General features: G+C 40.4%; 1 protein-coding gene across 1 annotated transcript; it reads left to right on the top strand.

Annotated features, from left to right (window-relative positions):
* Window positions 1–37: 37 nt before the first annotated feature.
* On the top strand, window positions 38–11,224 carry PUS7L (pseudouridine synthase 7 like). The gene is made up of 9 exons (XM_072355330.1): window positions 38–206; window positions 297–1,139; window positions 1,635–1,794; window positions 3,110–3,305; window positions 4,578–4,676; window positions 5,951–6,032; window positions 7,168–7,445; window positions 9,217–9,270; window positions 9,903–11,224. The coding sequence occupies exons 2-9, from the start codon at window positions 314–316 to the stop codon at window positions 10,224–10,226; spliced, it is 2,019 nt and encodes a 672-aa protein (XP_072211431.1). The 5' UTR covers window positions 38–206; window positions 297–313; the 3' UTR covers window positions 10,227–11,224.
* The last annotated feature ends 11,106 nt before the right edge of the window (window positions 11,225–22,330 follow it).

The raw sequence follows: 22,330 nt of genomic DNA, 5'->3' as shown, positions 1-22,330 counted from the left end.
GCCCCCTCCCGCTTCCTGCGGCGAGGAGGTCCCGGCATCCCGCAGCGCGCCACAGGCGGCAGGCGGGGCTGGGGGCCGCTCCTTACGGCTGTGCCCCCTCTCCTGGACGAGGTAGTGGTGGCCGGAGGGTGTGTTGGGGGGTCGGTACAAGCGGCGCCCCCTGGTGGTCGCTCTGGGAGTCGGGGCGGCTCTGCCTGCAGTGAGCGGTAGGGGGATGTGTTTCCCTCCATATTCTGTTTTCCCTCTTTTTTATGATCTTTATTAGTATTGTTATCAATTTTTTTCTCCTCTCGCAGCGGCGGGCAGGGGAGTCATGTTGCTCTCCTTCAGTTACGTGACCGATCACATCGGCTTCCGCGGGACAATCAAGAAGACGCCCGCTGACTTCGTGGTGAGGGAGCTGGAGCTGCCGCAGCGCCCGGCGGCACCCCGGCCCTTCAGCCCGCCGCAGCCCGACGCACCGGCGGAGGGACAGCCCGCTGCCTCCGCCACAGGCAGCGCCGGGGCTGGGAGCACGGTGCGGCCTGCCGGCTGTGACCGTGTGACACAGCCTGAGCTGAGCCGGTGTGCGGGGGGCCTGAAATCCGGCCCGGAGGCGGCCGCTCTGTTGGATTCCCTTTTGGGCAAGCCCGCGAGTGAGAGGCTTACTAAATTCGCTCGTGATCTGAAGGAAGCCTGGGACTCGGAAGGGGGTTGTGATGCCGGCGCCGGGGAGTTCTCTCTGGGAGCCGTGGTGGACAAGGGAGATCGGGCCGATTTACACGGCGCCATCAGGCAGAGATTCCCCTTTTTGGTCACTGTGACAAAGGACAACGAGATGGTTGTGAAAGGAAACCCTGACTACAGAGAACTGCGTCAGCTAGTGACTGAAAAGGAAACGAGCGATTTCTTTAAATTTTTGGATGCCAAGCTAGAAAATTCCACCTTTTCTTTTGAGCCCGATGGAAATAAGGAGCACAGAAAAGTAGTTCACCACTTCATCAATAAAAAATTTGGTAAAATTTTAGAAACAAAGTCTTTTACTGTGGCAGACGTCACTCATAAGCCAAATATGTCAATAATGGTAAGGTTTAGAGGGAAAAATTGCTCCAGAAAGAGGCCTGCTGATGGTTTCCAGGTAAAACAAGATCTTTATACAGGTAAACATAACATTTTTAGTGGAAATGTGGGGTACTGTGTTGTTCTGCAGTAGTACTGACCATCAATCATTTTAGAATGCTCTGTATGGTGCAGTATATGGATTTAAGAAGTGCATTCTGATGTTGGGCAGCTTAGTGAGTTCAGATTTGATTTATGATCTCATTTCGTAAAGGCATTGGTTTCTGATCCACAGAACGTTGCTAGCACTAAGTCAGGTTACTGGAATTGCATTGCATTTGATTAGGTGCTACTCCAAAGGCCAACAGGGGTTATGATTGTTCTTACTTTTGTGTACTGTGTCTTTATCCTTTGCTTTCAATACTGGAAATGTCCCATTTCCTTTAGTTTTGTGGAGTGGGAGAGGAGACAGAACACTTCCTCTGTGGTTGTCATGCTGTTATGGTTTGAAAGGAAGAACCTGCAACCTGCCATGGCAGAGCACCTGTGTGATTTAGAAGTGTGAGTTTCTAATAATTCTGGGATGATTGTTTCAGCTTTCACCCTTCAGAAAGAAAATCTAGAAACACTGGAAGCAATCAGTTTCTTGGCTGCTGAACTTGGAGTTCTTCCCTCAGACTTCAGTTATACCGGCATCAAAGATAAGAAGGCTATTACATACCAACTGATGGTTGTGAAGAAGGTCACTCCTGAGAGGTACTGACAATCTGAGGGTAGGAGTATTCTAATTAGCTATTAATTATCACAGGGTGCTAGTGGAATGCTTTCTTTCCCTCTTCCACTATAAGACCACAGTGGCAATGGCTTTAATATTTTGTGGCTTTAGGGTATATACAGTGTAGCACTGAAGTCCCCCAGTGGAAATTTAATGGAATGTTTCTTGTGATACTCTGACTATACAGTATTATCTGGGAAGTAAATCACTACAGTTATACTTTGGACAGATACTCTTTTTGAGTGTTCCAAGTATCAACTGCTATTATACTGCACATCATAGACTCATGAGACTAAGTAAAGAAGATGCCAGCACACATGAGGATAGAAAATACATTTGGAATAACTTGCTGATAACACAAGACATTCTAATTTTTTGCCAACTCAGTGGGTAAAAAAAGAAGCATTAAAGTTCTGCAGCTGCAGTAAAGGAAAAAATTGCTGGTGTAAAAACCACAACTTCTTTCTTCCTCAACTTTAACTTTCAGAGAAGAGAAAGTACAATTCATGTTTTCAGGGTTCAATGTTAACTCAAACAACTATCAGTAGTAAAATTCCATTGCAAACTAAGCCATTTGTTCTAGAGAATTAGCAAAATGTTTGCTTCCAAACTGCTGGTTTATCAGGAAAAATGATTTACTGTAGTGGTAACATGTTGTTTAAAATGTAAGCTGAAAGTTTCCTTTGAATTTAATTACTTTCTTATGCATATGAACAAAGGGATTGAGTGTATTCTTTAAAGGGCAGATACTTGAGCTGTCAGCTGCATTTCCAATTACAAGCATGTACAAGCATATTCAGAGAATCAGTGGTCTGAATTTGTTTCTTTAAGGCTTAACAAGAAAGAGCAAATTGTGTTTTGGAGACTGCTAGAGGGACAGACATTACTTTTTCCTTTTTCTCTGTTTTTCTCCTCTCTTATTCTCTTTTTCTTCTCTCGTCTCCTGCTCTTTTTTCATTGAAAAGCAAATTTCTAGGGCTTTTAACTTCTTTATTCAATAAAAAATATAAACTTCAGTTTGGGTGCCTTGAGAATGCTTGGTGAATTGCTTAATTCCCATACCTGTCAAGCTACAAAACATAAATGCAACTGAAGCAAATAGTCTGGTGATATTTATGGGCTACAGCTAAATTCTTAGACTATCTGTACATTTGAGTTTACTTTCTCTGCTTTAAATCTCTTTTGAGTTCTATTAAATCATTTTAATTCTAGTGCAAATGTAAAGGAGACATTGTACTATAAGTTGTATAGTTTTAATTGCAGGCGGCTCATATTTTCTCCCAATTATTTATGCAGGTTGAAAGAGATTGAAAGCAAACTGGAAAAAAAGGGCATGAGAATACACAACATACATTCAGCACACCAGCATCTTAGACTTGGTCAGCTGAAAGGCAATCACTTTGATATAGTTGTGAGAGATCTCAGACACCACAGTCATGATTCTCCAGTAGATCTGAAAGAAAGAATATCTGAAGCAATGGAAAATATTGAGGTAAAAAGCCACTTGGCTGCCAATAAAGAGCTGGGTTGTAATGGCAGAATAATAGCAATATTTCCCTCTTTGTGACACTTTTTTTTTGCTATTTTATGGGTTTCTTGTATTACTCAAGGAACTGGGAGCAAAGCTGCCTCCTGGAAGGTGACCACATGTGCATTCATTCTGTGTTACAGATCTTAGTCCCTAACATGATGCAGAAAGACAGATGGGGGTGTTTGGTAGTAAATGAGTATTGATACAGGGGCTATCAGGGCACAGATCTAAGGCCAACCAAAGTGCTGTGTTCTACAGTGAAAAAATATGCATGTCAGCTGCTTGCCTTTTTTGTCACGTGAACAAAATACATGATTGGCTTGGGGGAAAAAAATATGTATACTTCCATGACATAAATACATGTGAAATGTCTGTAGAAGACAAAGAAGATTCTCTGAAATTCAGTGGATTTTGACTGCAGACCCACCCTGAAGAAAACCTCATCATCATTCTTAAATCACTGAGAAATATAGAAGAAAGCCGTGAAAGGGTAAAAAGTTTAGGTGTTTTTTATGGTAGCAATTTTCTTAACCTTAATTGCTAAGCAATAACTACTGTGCAGATTAAGATGATTAATCCTGAAATAAAGACTTCAATGAAAACTATCCAGTGTGCAAAAACAAAATAAAGGATAGGTAATGTAGAAAAATTTGGCAATTAATTTTACTACTGGAAAAAAGAACACAACCAAGTGGTTCTTTAATGTTCTGCTGTCTGCTACATCTCACTGTTTTGTTTTTTAAGTTCTGCTGTTTGGGAAAATGAACAGAAATTCCTTTGGTTGTGTGTCCTGCTTTCTTAGTTAACCTATTGGGCAGATGATGAATGACAGAAACAGCATCTGTATTGATCCCAAATAAGGATTTTTTCATCCTCCATGGAAACAAACTTGCATGTTGGTCCCAGGAGAAACCAAAACAAGGTTATATCATTTGAATTGACTTTCTGCTTCATGAGTATTTATTTATTTATTTAAGAAAAGGGTAGAGCTCACGTGGCTGTGATTTTACTGCCCTCGTGTGACCTGCCCCTCATCGGGAGATTTAAAATCCTGGTTAGCAGAAATGTTTACTCTTGCTCTTTACTGTGTTAATAATCACGCAAACAGTCTCGTGAGAAAGAAGATGAGTATTATAAGGAAAAAATACAGGAGTTTTCATGTTGCATGCTCATTCTCACTAATTGTACCCAATATTTTGATGTTTTTACCATATTCATTCTTTCTAATTCTAGGCAAAAGGTTTTGTGAATTATTACGGACCTCAGCGATTCGGACAAGGACAAAATGTTCAGACAGATCAAATAGGATTGGCTCTACTGAATGAAAAAATGGTATTTTCATTGTATGATTTAAGTACTTACTGTCAAGTTCATTTCATGTTATAGTTGCCATATCTGGTGCTCAGTGCTGACCTTCCCAGTGAGCAATTTCATCTGTGAGATGAACCCGTATGTATGCTGGAGGTAATTGCCAAATCAGTTTTGACAACACAAGCATGAAGACCTTCATTCTGAATTAGAAAGATCTGTTTTAATCAGCAGGTGTAGCTGTAAGCTGTTCAGGAATTGATTCTTCTGTCTGTAATGCGATTGTCATCATGCCTCTTCTTAAGAAGTGGTTGCATTCTTACAAAGGTTGAACACTAAAACAAAGCTGTATTTATACAGTGCTTATCTGAGGTCATTATTACCTCCTAGCCTATAAACTCTTTATCCTGCTAGAGGTCTATACTCTTACAAATGTGGCAAGATACTGCATAGGACCATACAGAAGGATTTGCTTTTTCATTACCATGTTAATTTATTTGCTGTATAGCAGAGATTTCTCCTTTTCATAATTCCTTGGCTACTTTTCCAAAATCTTAGTTCTGAGTAAACGCTCCCATGTAAGCTAAGGAGACCTTACTTCTTAAGTAATAATTGGTAAGATGAGAGTCATATACTTTTCAGTGTATGTAGCATAGTGTTTGGACCAGGTTTAAAACAGAATCAGACTCTTAAAAGTCAAGTGAATACTTGAGTATCCTCCTCTGCTAATCTTGTTTTGATTCTGAGAAGTCAGGTAAACTTATCATTCAGATAGATGGGGAATCTGACATTTTACCTGTTAATATCAGTTCACACCATGTATCGATCCCTGCAGAGTCATGATATAGAAGTATCTAGTCTTAACTCAGTTACTTTTGAATTTAAAACATGCAGAAACTACTATTTGTATTAAAAATGTACTAATATGTGCTTGCACAGTCCAGTACAGAGGAAGACCAGAATAAAATGTTAATAAAACAGATAAACAGAGATAGTCACAGGTTGATCTTTGTGTCAGCAAATTGATTCTCCTCTGGTGTTGCAAGTAGTGGGGATTAGCTTAATGCTTTCTCAGTTACAGTGTCAGATTGGTATAAAAGCAAACAGTGGTTGCCTCTCTATGTGAGACTATGGGAAGTGCTGTGTCTGCCTTACATGAAACATGCTGGAGGGAAAGAAGAGGAAGGAATCTTCCAGCTTGCTATAAAACGATGGTACATATTTGCATGCATTGTTGTCTGTTTCGTTGAGAAATGGTTATTATTAAATGCAATAAACACAAATTATGTTTTTTAAAGGTGAAAGCTGTGAAATTATTCTTCACACCTGAAGATACCGATGACCCTGTAAATAACGCCAAAAGATACTTCCTTCAAACTGGTAAGGCCTCTTAAATCTATTCATTGTAGGTACTGTGAGTGAATAAAGTGTTGCCACACAGGATGATGCCTCTTATCTTGCTGCCTCCCTACCGCTAATAACTTATTCCAAGGAATTCATTAGAATTTCATATCCAATTTTTGAAAATGAGATCAAAGTCAGGCCTTAGATGTGCAAAATAGTGGAATACCACTGTATTTCAATTGCAAGACAGTGCAGAAAACAATGTTTTATAGCAGTGTAATGCTGGAAAAGATGACAGCCATTTTTTTGAGGCAATTTTGGCCTGCTTCAGTCTGTTTACTTTTGAAATATATTTTTTTCCTCTCTAATTTAAAAGGAAGTGTGGAGAATGAGGCACGTAACTTACACTCAGCACTTGACATAGTTGGGCATCTAATTTTCATTATTTTCTATATTAATCTTGTATCTCGTTTTTTGCATCTTTGGGTCAGGCTTTTATGTCTTTTTAATTACGTATCTTCTTCCATGCTTTCCCATGATCCACAGTCTTTGTTTTCTGATCCAAATTCAACAAAATATACCAAAGACACAGTGTTCTAAATAAAATGCTCTTTGTCACATTCATTGTTGCTATCATTCAACTTCACTTTCCCTCCAGAACTAGAAATTTTGAGTTGCTCTTAACTTCAGATGCTTGATCTTTTGAAATCTTCCTCAAGTTAGCCTGCATATCATTGTACATGGATAGAACAGCTGCAGTGCATAGCTTCAAATGACACAGATACTTTTCATTGCACAGATAAGGTACATTGCTATGCGGTGCACTGACTCTACAGGGCTGACTCTGTAAACAGCAGCATGCCTTTTCCTAAAAGCAAAAGGTAAAAGGCTGTGCAATGGTTCCTTCAGATAATCACTTTTCAGAAGGAAAATTAAGTAGGAAAAATAGGTAAAATGTAAAAAATTAAACATTTACATAACATAGTACAAGTATGATTAAATATAATTTTAGCATGGTAGAGGCTCAGACCTGAAAATCAGCATAAAGAGGTTAGACTGTCATCAGTTTTTTTCTGACCTGTTTAATCTGTTTAAGCATGTTTTTCTTTCTCCGACAGGAAGCATTAGAAAAATCACTGATAACTTACGTGGTTATTTTTGTTTATCTCAGAAGATGCAAAGGGGGCACTCACGATGCTGCCAGAATTTAAAGTGAGAGAGAGGATGCTGTTACGTGCTTTACATCGCTATGGTGTAAATCAGGAAGGCTGTACTAAAGGATGGCTCAGTATTCCTCATTCAATGCGAATATTCTACGTCCATGCTTATTGCAGTCAAATATGGAATGAAGCAACATCATATAGGCTGAAGACTTATGGTTCCAGAGTCGTTGAAGGTGATCTGGTCTTCTCAGAAGAAAATGATGAAAGCCTTTCCCTGAGTGACAAGGTGAGTTTTTACAAGATATTTCTTGTAAAGAAAATTTGCTTAATGTACTTGAATACATTAATTTGTCAGGCAGTAATCAAGTGCTTTCATTTTGATTTGTCCATTTAAATACTTAGTGACAAAGGTTAAAAAAAAAAGTGAGCATTTCAGTTTGATTTACCAGAAGTAGATACATATGCTCTCTTAGATGATCTCTAAGGTCCCTTCCAACTCGCACAATACTATGATACTATGATATGCTAGATGTATTTTAACAGCTTTTAACTGTTTTGATGATTTATTTTATTCAGTGGAGGAGGACAAACAGAATGGCAAAGTTCATGTAAGAACACATGCATGGTGTCTGATGCACTTCTTAGGACCTCACTGGGGAAAACCTTCAGGGTGAACCTATACTCACAGAATCCTAGAATGGTTTGGGTTATAAGGGCCCTTTAAGATCACCTCATTCCAACCCCCTGCTATAGGCAGGGACACCTCCCACTAGACCATGTTGCTCACAGGCCCTGTCCAGCCTGGCCTTGAGTGCTTCGAGGGAGGCAGTAAATCACAGCCTCCCTGGGCAACTTGTTCCAGCATCTCACCACCCACACAGTAAATAATGTCTTCCTAATATCTAGTCTGAATCTACCCTCTTCCAGTTTAAAACCATTTCCCCTCATCCTGTTGCTACTGTTATCAGTTAGTGTAGATCTGTGTCTTGCTCTCTAGGTTAGACCTTACCATTCTTTCTGTGAAAGCATTTAACTTTCTCCTGATCACCAGGTAAAACATAGAATTTTGCAGTGTTTTACTGGAAAATAAATGGAGTTGTGCTTAGGTATAATGTATCTCATTTCTTGAGTAGATATTCTTATAGATCTGAAACAGGAGTACTTCAAAGGTTACTGAACGATTTCCAGTCCCTGAGAAGAGTAACTGTTTCCATTGTGATTTTTCTTCAATAATATTTTTGGGAAAAGATGTTAATAAACTAAGATCAAATCATATGAAAAACAGAGCTGCCAAATCTAGTACTAAGTTAAGGAGTTTAATATGTATTCCTATTTAATGTAATACATTCCAGTTCTTTCTTTCTTTTTTTTTTTTTTCTTTTGATGATGTAAACACAAAATTCTAGCTCGCTTTATATTAAGCATCTCTAATATTTCAGATTGAAATAGATTATTTGCCCTTAGAGTAGTCAAATAGCATAGAATCCTTGAAAATTTGGGGAATTCAGTGTGTGACTCCTATAATAATCTGTATCATAGAATCATAGAATTACCCAGGTTGGAAAAAACCTCAAAGATAAGTCCAACCTCAGTCTAACCATAGTACCCTAACTCTAACAACCCTCTGCTAAATCATATCTCTGAGCACCACATCCAAACGGCTCTTAAACACATCCAGGGACGGTGATTCAACCACCTCCCTGGGGAGCCTATTCCAGTGTTTAACTACCCTTTCTGTAAGGAAGTGTTTCCTAACGTCCAATCTAAACTTACCTTGGCGCAACCTGAGGCCATTTCCCCTCGTCCTGTCACCAGTGAGAAGAGACTTGCCCCACTCTCACTGTAAGCACCTTTCAGACACCGGAAGAGAGCAATCAGGTCTCCCTTCAGCCTCCTTTTCCCCAAACTAAACAGCCCCAGCTCCCTCAGCCTCTCCTCATAGGGCTGATTTTCCAAGCCCTTCACAAGCCTCATTGCCCTTCTCTGGACCTGCTCCAGTACCTCCAATATTTCAAGGAAGTTTGTTTTTCTTACCATCTCTTTAAATTTATTGTCAGGTTCATATTGTCACTGCTCTGGAAGAGTCAGCTAACAAGTACTCTATGCATCAAGTAAGTCTGCATGAAAAATTTGGTGTTATTGATTTATATTTGATTAAAATATTTAATATAATATGATAAAGTTAACTGGTGCAGTCTCAGTTCCTACCAGAATGCATACTGAAGAAAATACTTGTGAGCTGACCTGCGCTCTCAAAGCAAACAGAAGGGAAGAATATTTACTTTGCAGTGGCAATTAGTGCCATGTCATTTGCAGCATGGTAGTACTTTTCTTGATGTTGGATGTAAACACTTTGAAATTTTTAGTCTGTTTCTGGGAAAAAATGTTCAAAAGTCACTGGCATAATTTCTTGAGGGTTCAGAGCATCATGAAGTCCTTCATATGCAACTTAATGTCTTCATTGCTGTACCATTCCCAGCAAACAAGGTAATTCGTGTTAGTGTACTTCTGATTCAGTTTATGACATATTCATTATTCATATTCATGCATTCCACCATGGCATATTCATTATTTTGTTCTGCTTTTCCTTTAGATTACATCCAAGATACCTGCATTGCAGGTTGTTGTTAGAAAAAGTAGCTGCCTTTTAACTATTTCAGGCCCCAAACGCATTTAAAATTGTAATCATATTCCGTTAAAGGGAAATCACTGAGCTTTATTTATTGATTTATTTATTTTGAAGGTTGTTCTTCCAATGGTGGGCCACAGTATCAAGTACCCAAGTAATAAAGTTGGGCAGTGGTACCGTGAAAGACTTTCTAAGGATGAGCTGCAGATGTGCAAGTTCCGAGTGCCTTCGTTGCAACTGAATATACCTGGATGCTACAGACACATCTTGAAAAACGTTCGGAATCTTTCCTATTTTTTGGAAGGCAGTGAAGAAGGAAGCAAAATTGAACACAACCATCTGAATGAGTCAGAAGTATCTCTTCATATATCGTTTGACCTTGATCCTTCATGCTATGCAACAGTCTGTCTCAGAGAAATAATGAAATGTGACTTTTAAGGCTTCAGTTAATGAAAGACTGTACGAATATTATACTGATGGTGATATTTGTTGTAAAATAGAAAAAGAGGGGAAATCGCAATTTCAAACCAGGAACAGCAAAAATTAATAGACTGAGATTCATACTGGCCAAGTAAGAAAACCACCACAATCCCAGCTCCAGAAACATTCCAAACCCTAAATGCAATTCTGGAGTGAAAAATGCAAAGCTATGTGTCGTGTCAGACAGGTTAAACAGCTGTGGGCTGCAGGCGTGAATTTCACACTTGCACAGACATCCAGCTTTGCAGTTATGTCCTGGAAACATGTTTGCAGGATGTATCGTACAGATACAGACATATCTTTTATTTCACAGTCATTTTTTTAAAGCTGGTTTATATTAAATGTTCAGGGACACGGGGTAGCAATTATGTCACAAGCTGTAGCCTACAGGTGTCTAACCAAAAAGCTGCTGTACTGAAATCCACTGCATTTGTTTTGTTTTCATTGCATTCTCATACCGAGTGTTAAGGGTAGAAGTCCTGAACCAAGACTAACAGGTTACCTGGCACATTGTCAGTCATTTGATGAATACTACAGTATAAATTAATGCTGATGACTCCAGGACTAAGTTGTATGTAACTCTAAATAGCGCTTATGCAGTAAGATGAGGTGTGGAATTAATATAATTGCAAAAGGGTTCGCAGTAAAAACCAAACACTGATTTTATTGTTTACAGGGTGCAGCTTCTATTCCTATCGCTGTAAAATCTTTTGGTGACAAGGAATTTTTAATGGAACTACCTCTGGGAAAAAAACCAAAAAACTTTCATATTATTTTGTATATTTTAAAAGTTAACTGTGATAAAATGAGTGCATCTGTGGACAAAGGAAGAACAAAGAATGCATGTTACTTTGACGTTTCCAGGCTATTCTTGTAGCAAAGTTAAGAGGTGTTTTCTAGATGGGTTTATAAATGGGATGAAATAAAAAAGTGGTTGGAGGGGTTAGAAGAGTAGTGGTTAATGGATCATGTCCTAATTGGAGTGAATACCCTGGGGGTCTTTCCTGGGCTCTGTGCTATTTAGTGACTTTGTCAGTGACCTGGAAGGGGGCATGGAGTTCACCCTCAACAAGTTTGTAGATCACACCAACATAAAGGAACAAAGGGAAATACTGTGAGAATCTGTCTTTCAGGGGGACAGACATGCTGGAGGAATGGACCAACAGGAACCTTACAAGAGTTAAAGAGGAGAAATGCACGGTGTTATCCTTGGGAAGAAAGAACTCCTGCAGCAGCCCAGGCTGAAGTGCAGCAGCTATATGGGAATAGCAGTGGACAGCTGAGTGTGGGTCAGCCATGTGCCCTGGCAGCAAAGGCCTCCAGCAATCTCCTGAACTCTGTTAGCAAGGACAGAGTCAGTAGATCAAAGGAAAGTTCTAGTTTTTCTGTGTGTTAGATCACATTTAATTCCTATGTTCAAATTTTATCCCCAGCACAAGAAAAATGGGTTTAATGAAGAACTCCCAAACTAGCTGGGGACTGAGCACTTGTCCTTGGAGGACAGGCTGAAGGAGCTGGGCTTCATCAGCCTCAAGAGAAGACAGGTATGGGGTGGAGCTGGGGAACCAGCAGCAGTTCCCACTACTTGTAGGGAGGTTAGCAAGAATATGGCACCTGGCTTCACAGTGTTGCTTGGTAGGAGGAGACAAAGGGCATAAACTGAAATGAGAGGTTCAGCCTGGTTATAAGGAAATGCTTTTTTTTTCTATATAAGGACAGTGAGGCACCCGCTATTTTAAGCAGAGTGCTGTGTCTCTTCAAGCTGTAGATGGCGGTATGACTTAAAAGTAAAATGGAAAACTCTACCCATTTTTACTGAGAGAACTGATATCATGAATTGAATTTTGTTTCTGGCACCAGTCATTCAGTTATTGGAACAGTGAAGCAAGATAAATCTCCAAAGGTTGATAGACCATTAATTTATGCAACTTTTATAGAAATACAACTCCCATGATCCCAAAGCTTGCATAAAATTGTGTAGCAGTGACAGATCCGGACATTTCACTGCTTTAAATAAGAGGATTATTCTGTAAGTCTGTGTTAAGTCATTCAAAATTTGGCTTAGCTTTAGTATGGGAAAATAGATCGTCATGCAAACAATAGCAGCAGAGCCAGTGGAGGCAACTTAGAATGCTTGCTCTATTACAGTACTTACTTTACACCTCAGTTTTATGGTATGCAGCCAAACTGACTGAAAAATCTATTTCCCTGCCACAAACCAGCCAAGACAGCTTTGTTTCTGTCTTTGCTTTTCAGTATCTCCTCTTCTGTCTTCCACCTGCACTTAAAAATACCATTCTTCTGTAAAATTATTTGTAACCCAGATCACTTTGCTACAGCGCTGCTTGAAAAGAGTTGTCAACACCGATGTGGTAAAGTGCAGACAAGATGCTGCATGCAGTTACCACAACCAGAAGAAAAAAATTGGCATTGAAATTCCGTATAAACTACTGGGGTCTTCTTCCACGTAGCTTAAAACAGCCTTGAAAACCGCCTCATCACAAACAAGATTTGAATACGCAGCATTAAAAGTCGATCCTTGATTCGGAAAGATGAGAAAAGTCAGATTAAAACATCGTCGACTGAAGGCATTCTATTTACAATCAAAAGATCAGAAGGTTCGTCTATAATCATTTTAGGCTCATTTGTCAGTACTACTATTGAACACTAAAAGAGCTAATCTTCTTAAGCAAATCATTCTTTCAGCAACCTTATGTGAAAGAGCTTATTATGTGTGTCGAGGGGTTAAATTCCTTTAAGATAAAAGTTCTAGTAGGGAAAAGTCAGGTTAGCTATTAGAGTGTTTATATGCTAAACATCCTGATTATTTCAGTGGGCATTTATTGTTAAAAGATTCTCTAAATCTCACCAGCTTTTTTGCAGGATGATGTACATGAATTGTTGAATTAAGGACTTTTGTATGAGTGCAGTACTCAGCTTTTTAAGGCTAACCTCCATAAGTAAAACAGCTGCGTCCCTCCATTTGGAAAAGAAGATAATCACTGTGTACTGATCTGAGTTCAAGGAAAAGACTGATGTCTCGGTGATCTCTCATCTTACTAAGTACTTCTATTGCCACCATCCTTTTCTGATAAGCCTCAAAGCACTTTGCTAATGAAGGCAGGTCTCTGATTCTGTTTCTAACAAAAGGAGTTTTAAGTTCAATAGCCAGTTGATTTTTTCATCGGATGTGATAGGTAATCAAGCATTTGAATGGGAAAGAATGCAAATGTTCTTAAGCTATGAAATCCTGTTACTTTTGATTTGTTATGAATTTGACGAGTATTATCCTCAATAAGAACATACAAATTTTCAGATCTTCCCAAATGAGATGGATTCAAATTGCATTCTTATCATAAAGGCAATTCAGAAGCCAGGTAGATGTGTGAGCATTGGCCCAACTCATTTATCCAACCCCATTATCTCCTCTCTTAGTGTTGACATCTGTCAGCGATGATCTGATCTGTCACACCCAGCTGACGAACAACTTCTGCTCATTATAAAAGCTCAGGGAATCAAGCTGAGAAACTATTAACACTTTCCTTTCTCTCAGTCCCTGGCCTGTGCCTTCCAGCACATTGGTTCCTTTTTAATTTCTTTAAGATGAAGCCAAAAAGTGAGTTCCAGCTGCACACCGGGCTCACGTTATGTTCAGATAGAGAAACAAGGGTAAAAAACAGGTTGATAATTTGGGCGGCTTCAAACCCTGCACATGTTCATCTGCTTCTGTTGCACCTAATAGCTTGTTCACGTGGCATTATTTGAGCATGTCATGTTTGCAAAGAAGGAAGAATCAATGAAATTCTGTTTGCAGCATCAAGCAGAATTTTCTTCATTCCTCTTGGTGGAAGTCAGAATCTTGTATTTCAGCAGTCAAAATGCCCACTCTTAGTACTTTAGGTCCTAGTGGTAAGGTATCAGAAAGACTGTCCGTATAAATCTTCCTTCAGAAAAGGCTTGAGATGAGAAAATGAGGAGATACTTAGTTCGTTTTCTACATACACAGCAGCAGAACTTAGATAAGGTAGGAACTCGGACTCCTCAAGAATGTGTGTATGTTAAGCAGGAAGTGTGAGACTGTTGATAATAACACAACTACTGCTGAAAAGCCAATGCTTAAGGGGCAACATCTCATAGAAAATCAAGCTAAGCACTCAGTCTTCAAATATTTGGTCTGTAAGTTTGCAGTTAACATTATCAGTAAGAGTGCAGCTTTTTAATCCTAAACTATACCTAAAGATCTGATGCAGCATGCTGGGACAGGTGGGATTGCAAACCACTATTGCATTAACCAAGGTGGAAATAACCATCACTCAACAGCAGCAATGCAGCGTCACGGGCTATGTGCCTCTGATGCAGCCCAGCCAACAAACCAATCTCTGACTCACCGCCAACATCCCATTGGGATGATGCAAGCACCACTTCCATCATGCAGGCAGAAATGTTAAGGAAGGCAATGCCTGCATCCACTCTAACCTGCTAGAGTTCATCTGATGCTTTGTAAAGTCAGGCATTTCTGTTCATTTTGTCTTTCTTGGCATACCTAGCCTGGCTGACAGCCATCCCACAAGGGCAGCTATAAAGTATGTTGGTTTTCCTGACAGAAAGGTGTTTCAGAAAGGAGGCAAGGATATTGTGCTAGGAGTAAGAACATGTTAGCCTCCACAGCCAGCCCATGCCCAGCCAGGCCACAGCAGGGCCAGGCTCCAGCTCCCCACAGCCCTGCCCTGCCCAGCTATGGGCCCTGCTCAGTCAGGCCTGCTCTCAAGCCTTTTGACCAGCCCAGCCTTGGCTGTCTCCTGGGAGGTGCCCAGTGCTGAGTTATTCTGAAAAATGCTGGAGAACAACAGGGTAGAATTTACTACCTTGCATGGGCTGTGAGCCCTGGCAGGACAGTGCTTATCTCCTACCACTGTGTCCAAAGCAAAGAGTAGACCTCTGTTTCACAACCTTTTCACAGAAGCACACACTCAGGTACTTTAGCAATGCCTCAAGTAGACCATTAGTTTCTTATTCTCCCAGAATATATTCAGGAATGTCGCTGAAAGTTAGCTCTCACCTATCTGCTTTTGCCCAGGAGAAAAACAGAGGAAACCAACAGCATACTTCATCAAATTAAAATCTCTCTCAACAACAGAGAGTTCTGCACCTTTTGTCTGCTCAGGTTGCCACAGCCAGGCTGAGTGAGTACATCTTATGGTGGGTCAGGCTGTATGAACTCAGGTCCTCTTTTACCTGAGTGGAGAATAAACATTTGGGGTGGATGCTTTCCATGACTGATCTAAGAGAATGGTGGTGAGGTGATTTGGGAGGCTGCTATGACTGCACTGTCAGAAGCAACTATTGACAAGATTGATACTTTGCAGAGTCATGTTGGGAAAGGCAGGAGTTCCAGGAGAGAGATGGCCTAGGAAGGAAGCAGCTCTTGTAAAACAGCAGTGTTGGAAAGTGAAGAAAATGAGAAGAGAATGATGATAAGATAATAAGAGAATTAGATCTGCTTAGGTAAATTAGCATAGCCATATTTAACTCAATATTTCTCTACATACGTATGCCAGATCAGCTTCTGGCTTGTACTGACCTACTGTTGTCTTTGCTTGAGAGAAGAAAGACAGCTTCTGAGACAGCAATTGTGTCAAAAGCTGGAGTAAGACTACTGGAATCAACAGTACTTAACAGTACTTGAAATGATGGGATAACCACTGGAAACACTGGGTATTGTGGAAAGTAAATGCTAATGGACTTGATCTGATACTGCCTTACAATTTATGAGGGCATTTGTCCCTGCTCCAGAAAAGATGAGATCAGAGTTTTGCAGCAGTGTCACGGCAGGGTGAGTTAGTATGCACATCTGAAACGTGCTTAGAGGCACTGTGGTGGCTGGCTTCAAACACAACGGGTCAGATCCTTGTCAGCTTGACTGACAAGAGCCAGTTGAGATAATACAGGGTATATATAGCACAGAGGGGTGTGGGCTGTCAGAGACCATCGTGATGAAAGGAGCAGTTTAAAATAGAAGAAAATCTAATGAAGAAAAAGCACGATTTTTGTCTATCTTACTGTAAGTGAAGCCTCAGTGTCATTGCTTTATTCTGAGTTTTAAACGGGCACAAAGTTTGTACTTCATGACAATTATTTTCCATAGCTGCTTTTTAGTACTTTTAATCAGTAAATAGGGGGAAAGGAATTTATCACAACCTTCTCCCTCTTCTCGTTCCTACACAATACATGGTATTTTACTCTTTTATTTAATTTTGAGTTCTTCATTTCATCTTCAACCTTTCCTCTCTCTTACGTGCTGTTAAGTGTCTTCCCTGTAGGAACTAACTCTTCCAGACAGAGAACTTGCCACACTCCTTCAGTATCCACCCATGCCTACTCTGCCTGTGGACAGCTATTCAGCTTCCTTGGCATCCATATCTCGTGTCTTTGGTATGGTAAGAGCTGTGTAAAGCAGAACTGCAGGGCAAAGGTTCAGAAAGCTACTGCCTCGTTTCCGTACCAAGCTCAGCCCTTCAGCCCTTGAGATCTCTCCAATCTTTGCTCAGTGGTGGGTGCTGGATAGAGAAAGAAGAGACCTAGCAGCACCCAGAGCTTGTCCCACCCACATTTATACAACAAAGACCTTAACAAACAAGAAAAATAAGATCACAGAAGGTTGGTATGTTAGTTCTAGCAAAGCAGCTGGCCTGAAGGTGAAACTTACTTTTTATCTCAGGGCCTTTTGATTGCTGACTGCATTCAGGAACTGTAAAGTGACTTGTCATCTTCAAAGGACAGGTTTGTCTTCAGTGCTTTTAGGGCTTATCTGAGCACACAGGTAACGTGTTATGCCTGAAATGAAGGAACAAGTGGCACGCTGCTCAGAATATAAAATATTCTAATGAATTGAAAAATCAGAATCTTGTGAGTGGGAAAACTTTTCATCCTTGAAAGCTTCTTCATCCTGCTCCATATATTAAAGCAATGCAGATGTGGAAGGTAAATCCCTTACCGTGTGGGATGTGTTTTATGCTGTGGCCTCTTAAGCTAACAGCAGGAAAAGCTATTAAAGATATATCAAAGATTTTTTCTTTTGAGAAATACAATCTTTACATTTTAACACAATTTTCTTCCAGAGTTATAATGCTGAGAAAGGATTCATGAAAAGAACAGATTAGCATTTTTACTGTCTGGGCTTCAGCTGCCTTCTGAACCACTGCTATTTACTGGTCCCTTTTATGTTCTCCATTGGAAGATATGAGCAATTTGCTGTGCCTTCTAACATTCTTGTTTTTAGACAGACAAATCATGCAGGTGAAACAACAACCCACAGCTCAGTTTATTATCAGCATAATTGTCATCTGAGGTAAAAACATCACAAGAAATTTGATTCTAGGCTTTACGTTGCTTCTAGGCATTAAAGAGGAGATTTCCAGGCTGTCATACTTTTTAGTGAGTGAGTAAAGAATAAAACAGCTATTGTGTTGAGGTTCTTGATGAAAGACCATCTTATGGCTGCTGAGGAATGCTGAGGTAAAATCAGAGACAGACAAATTAATCAGAAGTATGCACATGGAAAGGGCCCTGGGTTTTACATATCTTGGAGCCTGACCACAAAAGGTTATACGGAAGGCCCACACAGGCATGAAGCACACTAAAGCAAGGGGTTCAGTCAGAGGAATTGCTGCTTTCCAGAGAAGAGTATGGAGGAGAAACTATGAAAATAATAAGTCTCGCATTGCTGGTGTTTGATGTTCTAAAAAGTACACTGAGGTATGCTTACTACAACATCATTTGAGTTGCATTCCTTATTCGTAGATCAACACAATTCATATGAATCAGAAGAGGCTGCACACAGATGCACACGAGCATGTACACTTCTGAAAACCTCTCTGCTCATTTCTGGTTCCCTGGAACACCAGAGGCAGAAAAAGTTTTGCAGGGTTCTCTGTTGGCTCCTTTATGGCAAAATCTCTGCATTGGATACCCACATTTATGTAGGGCTGCTTATTTCAGCTACACACACATTATTCTTCCACTGGATAGAATGATTTGCATTGTAGTGGGTAACAGGAGCTAGAATGTGGGCACTTTGAGGCAGTTCTCTATTAATGAACTCTAAAAGAAATACGTTGCTTTGCAGTACACACAGTTAACACACTGTGCAACTTCATTTGTAGATGCCAATTCTGTAACTATTTTCTTCCACAATAGATTATGTCATAGAATCATAGAACGGCTTGGGTTGGAAGGGACCTGAAGGATCATCAAGCTCCAACCCCTGTGCCACAGGTGGGGCCACCAGCCTCCTCATTTAATACTATATAGTTTGTTGGAGTATTGGGGTTGCCAGGATACGTGCAAAAGTGACTGTAGGGGCCTTAGATATGATATAACTTAAATGGTAAAGGACAAGTTTCCAGGGCAAAAACCTGGGAAGAATATGAAGAAATTCAAGACAAAATAGCGAGTCCTTTTTTTAAAGCAGAGGTGTTGCTGGTAGCTCAGAACTGTTCCTGTCCAGATGCGCAACACAAAGCTGGCTGCAGAGACTCCCTAAAGGGGAAGTTTGGATGTTCCACGTTAGAGTGGAGCCAACCCCTTTCACCCAGTGTGGATGGATTAGAAGTGCTGTGAGCCAAGCACACAGTGGGACTGTCCACTAACAGATGCCCTGAGGGTGGCTTTTCTGAGCAGTGCTGGTGTCCTCAGCTGAGCTGCAGCAGAGAGCAGTCAGTGATGTGGGCAGCCCAGGCGGGGCTTTCCCAGCTTTGAGCCTGCTCTTATCCTCCCTGTAAGGAGCTGATCTGTAGACATAATTTGTGATTCCACATTAAAGAGTGTTTGGGGATTGAGTGGCTTTTCTTGAAAGCTTAGGAAATTACTGCCTAGAAAGCACATTAAAAGAATATTACGTTTGCAAGTGGAAACATACTGAAGCTCAGATTCCCTGCACAACCTTAATTCAATCTTCAGTGTCTATGTTATTATACAGCCCTTTATTAATTATTTTTCCCACAGGAAAATGTGAAGAATGGATCGAGTTCTGAGGAAGACTAAGAAATGCGCAGTGAAAGAGTCTTTGTCTTGTGATCTCTACTTATGGTGGAGCAGTCTATAGAGAAAGGAAAAATGGTCTTTTGTTTTGGGCAGTTGAATGCAGAATTGTAAAATGTGGAAATGCAGCAGTGTTGAGTGTTGTGGAATTAGACGATGTCCTTGCCTCCAGCACAGAACTACTGTGTAGTGCTTGTCAAGGCTTTCTCCCAAAGGCTTCTTACAAATCTGTCCTTCCCTTTTGACAGAAGCTCTCGTGACACTGCATCTGCAAAGCGAACTGCAGTTGTAAGCAATGACGCCTTGGCTTTCTTTATGGTGAGGATTGAACTGTAAGCATCAGCTTAGGCACCTTAAGTCAGTGGAGATATTTTCCTTTCATTTCTGCTCCCCCAGCTGGAGATAAAGGAGTCTCTCACTTTGTGAAAAATTATTTATAGTTTGTGGGTAATGGATGCTACTATAATATAATGAAATGTCCACAAGGAAATCAATAAATCTCTTCAGAGAGGAGTTTGAATTCCTGCATGGAGCCTATGGCACTGCAACCAAAGCTGAGTGCCAAAGAGCATTTTCTGTATCTGTCTGCATGTATTTATTGCTGCTCTGTCCCCTGAGTGAGATGCAGCTCTGTGGAAACAGTGGCTATAACAGTATTATTTAAGTTATTTCCTAACTAAGAGTCACAATTGCATTTAGTGGTATTTTCTAATTGTGCATTTGACCATCTAACCTTAACATTTCTGCTGCAGCTTCTTCAGCACAGGATCATTATGTGATAGTTCCACTGCTTTAACAAATATAAACAGATCCCAGAGCAACTGGATACAATTCTTCTGCAAATATGGCCTCTTTTCGTAAGTAGCCTCAGAGGAATAATTTATTTTGACTGAACAACCATTAAGGGACCGACTTCCTCAGAGGTTGTCTGAGAGCCTGGTTTCATCGCTGACATCAACAGGAGTATTGCATTATTCACAAGAAGTCAGAGCTGACTGCTGTGATATGACCCTCAGTTCACTGCTTAATTTGAATGTATACGGTCATTATCTCTGATGCAGAAATGTGTAGTCCTAAGAGGGGACCTTTCGTTTGCTGCCTGTTTGGGTACAAATTCAAACTGAAATCCTGAAATTTCTGTGTTTTACCATTTGTCACTAATTTTGTGGCCACCTGCAGTACCTATTTGGATGAGCATTCAATTCTAAGAGATAATGGCACAAAAACAACTGACAGGAGCAATTGGAGCTAAATGCAGTATTCTGTAGGTGAAAATATTCCATCCTTGCTCTTTTGATCCAAATCGGGGCTTTGTCAAGTGGAAGCTGTTTCATGAAATACAAACAACTAATTTAACTGAACTAGGATGAAATAGCAGGCGAGAAATCCCCCACCATTATGAAACAATGCTGTCCCTTGTACATACACTACAGCTGTCTAGATCTCCAAATTAAGGTATTAACTGAGATCAAAGATATTCATACAAATGAAAAGGGAAAGCCAAAACGTCAGGTAATAATGCAGGTAACAACACAGCCTGACAGCACTATGATTTTCATTTGAATCAGCAATAAGGCTGGTATCTTATTTCTGGGGGCTATCGCACCCTTCATTCAAAAGGATTTTCTGAAGTATCCAGAAAGGAATAATTTCAGGTGGCTGAGGCACTGCAAGGCTGACACCAGGTTATGACACAGCTCGCAGCAGGGTATCAGATTGCCCTGATGTAGTCTTTTTGAAGCCTACTCCATTCTCCTGAGTGCAGCAGAAAGGATGATTTGCAGAGAAGGCTGAGACTGGGACTTAACAGATACAGGTTCCCAAGAATTAACATGTTGACCTTTGGTAGCCCTTCTGAATACTGGGAAGGGAAGGGAAGGGAAGGAAAGGGAAGGGAAGGGAAGGGAAGGGAAGGGAAGGGAAGGGAAGGGAAGGGAAGGGAAGGGAAGGGAAGGGAAGGGAAGGGAAGGGAAGGGAAGGGAAGGGAAGGGAAGGGAAGGAAAAGGGAGGAAAGAGAAAGAGAGGAAAGGGGAAAGGGGAAGGGCGAAAGGGGAAGGGCGAAAGGGAAAGGAAAGGAAAAACAGTGGCCTGAGCAAGCCCCTGGTTTAAAAGTGGTTAAGTGGATGATACAACAAGCTGCAGATCTTAATACATGCTGTTCAGAGGAAAAGGAATAGGCTTGATTAGTGCTTGACAAATCACTTTTTTAATGCCAGGAGGTTTTTGTTTGTTTGTTTGTTTGTTTGTTTATGTTGTAGACAGTTTAGAATTAATTTGAGGATAAATTGATACTATTCACCATTTTTTAATAATTTGAAGTAATACAGAGAGTGAGCAGTGCTGGACTGTACAACAGGACTGTTCTTACATCCTGAAGTATCATGGTGAAAGAAACGCCTATTTTATTAGACTAATGAAAATGCAAAAAGTAAAGTCCTGGCTTCATAGCCAAACATAGTCAACATGATGCCCACCTAGGAATCTCTAACACCAAGACACGTGGCCCTTGGCAAGGAGCCCATGTTCATGAGCAAGCCCTTGGACAACGTCATGCGGTGCCTGAGGAGGAATGAGCATCTCAAAGTGAGATCCATGAAAGGCAGAAGCTAAAGTTGCAACAAAGATGCATGTGCTTTGGTATTTTGTTACCTGATTTGGGACTGTTAAGTGACACATGACAGGCTGGAATTTGCTGACTGTCTAACTTCTGCTGACTGTTGCCTACAGGGTTTCTTCAAAACTCATGGATCAGCCATTCCTTCCTTTAAAAATGCAATTGTGGAAGACAAACAGATGACCTGAAACGTTTGTTCTCCTCAAACTGATAACATTCAATCTCAGATATTCCATTTCCTAGTCATTCTAAGTGGTTTTATCTTCTATTCATTTTTGTAAAGCAGTGCCATTCTTCTAATAAAGATTTGATATACATTGTAGTGATAAATAACAGCAAGAACAAGCACAGTTCTCCAGTTCATCAAATCACAGAATCATAGGCTGGCTTGTGTTGAGAGGGACCATAA

This window comes from Excalfactoria chinensis, chromosome 1 (genome assembly GCF_039878825.1).
Source record: "Excalfactoria chinensis isolate bCotChi1 chromosome 1, bCotChi1.hap2, whole genome shotgun sequence".
Taxonomy (NCBI): domain Eukaryota; kingdom Metazoa; phylum Chordata; class Aves; order Galliformes; family Phasianidae; genus Excalfactoria; species Excalfactoria chinensis.
Note: the sequence above shows the minus strand (reverse complement) of the source record. Positions and strands in the feature narration are given on the sequence as shown.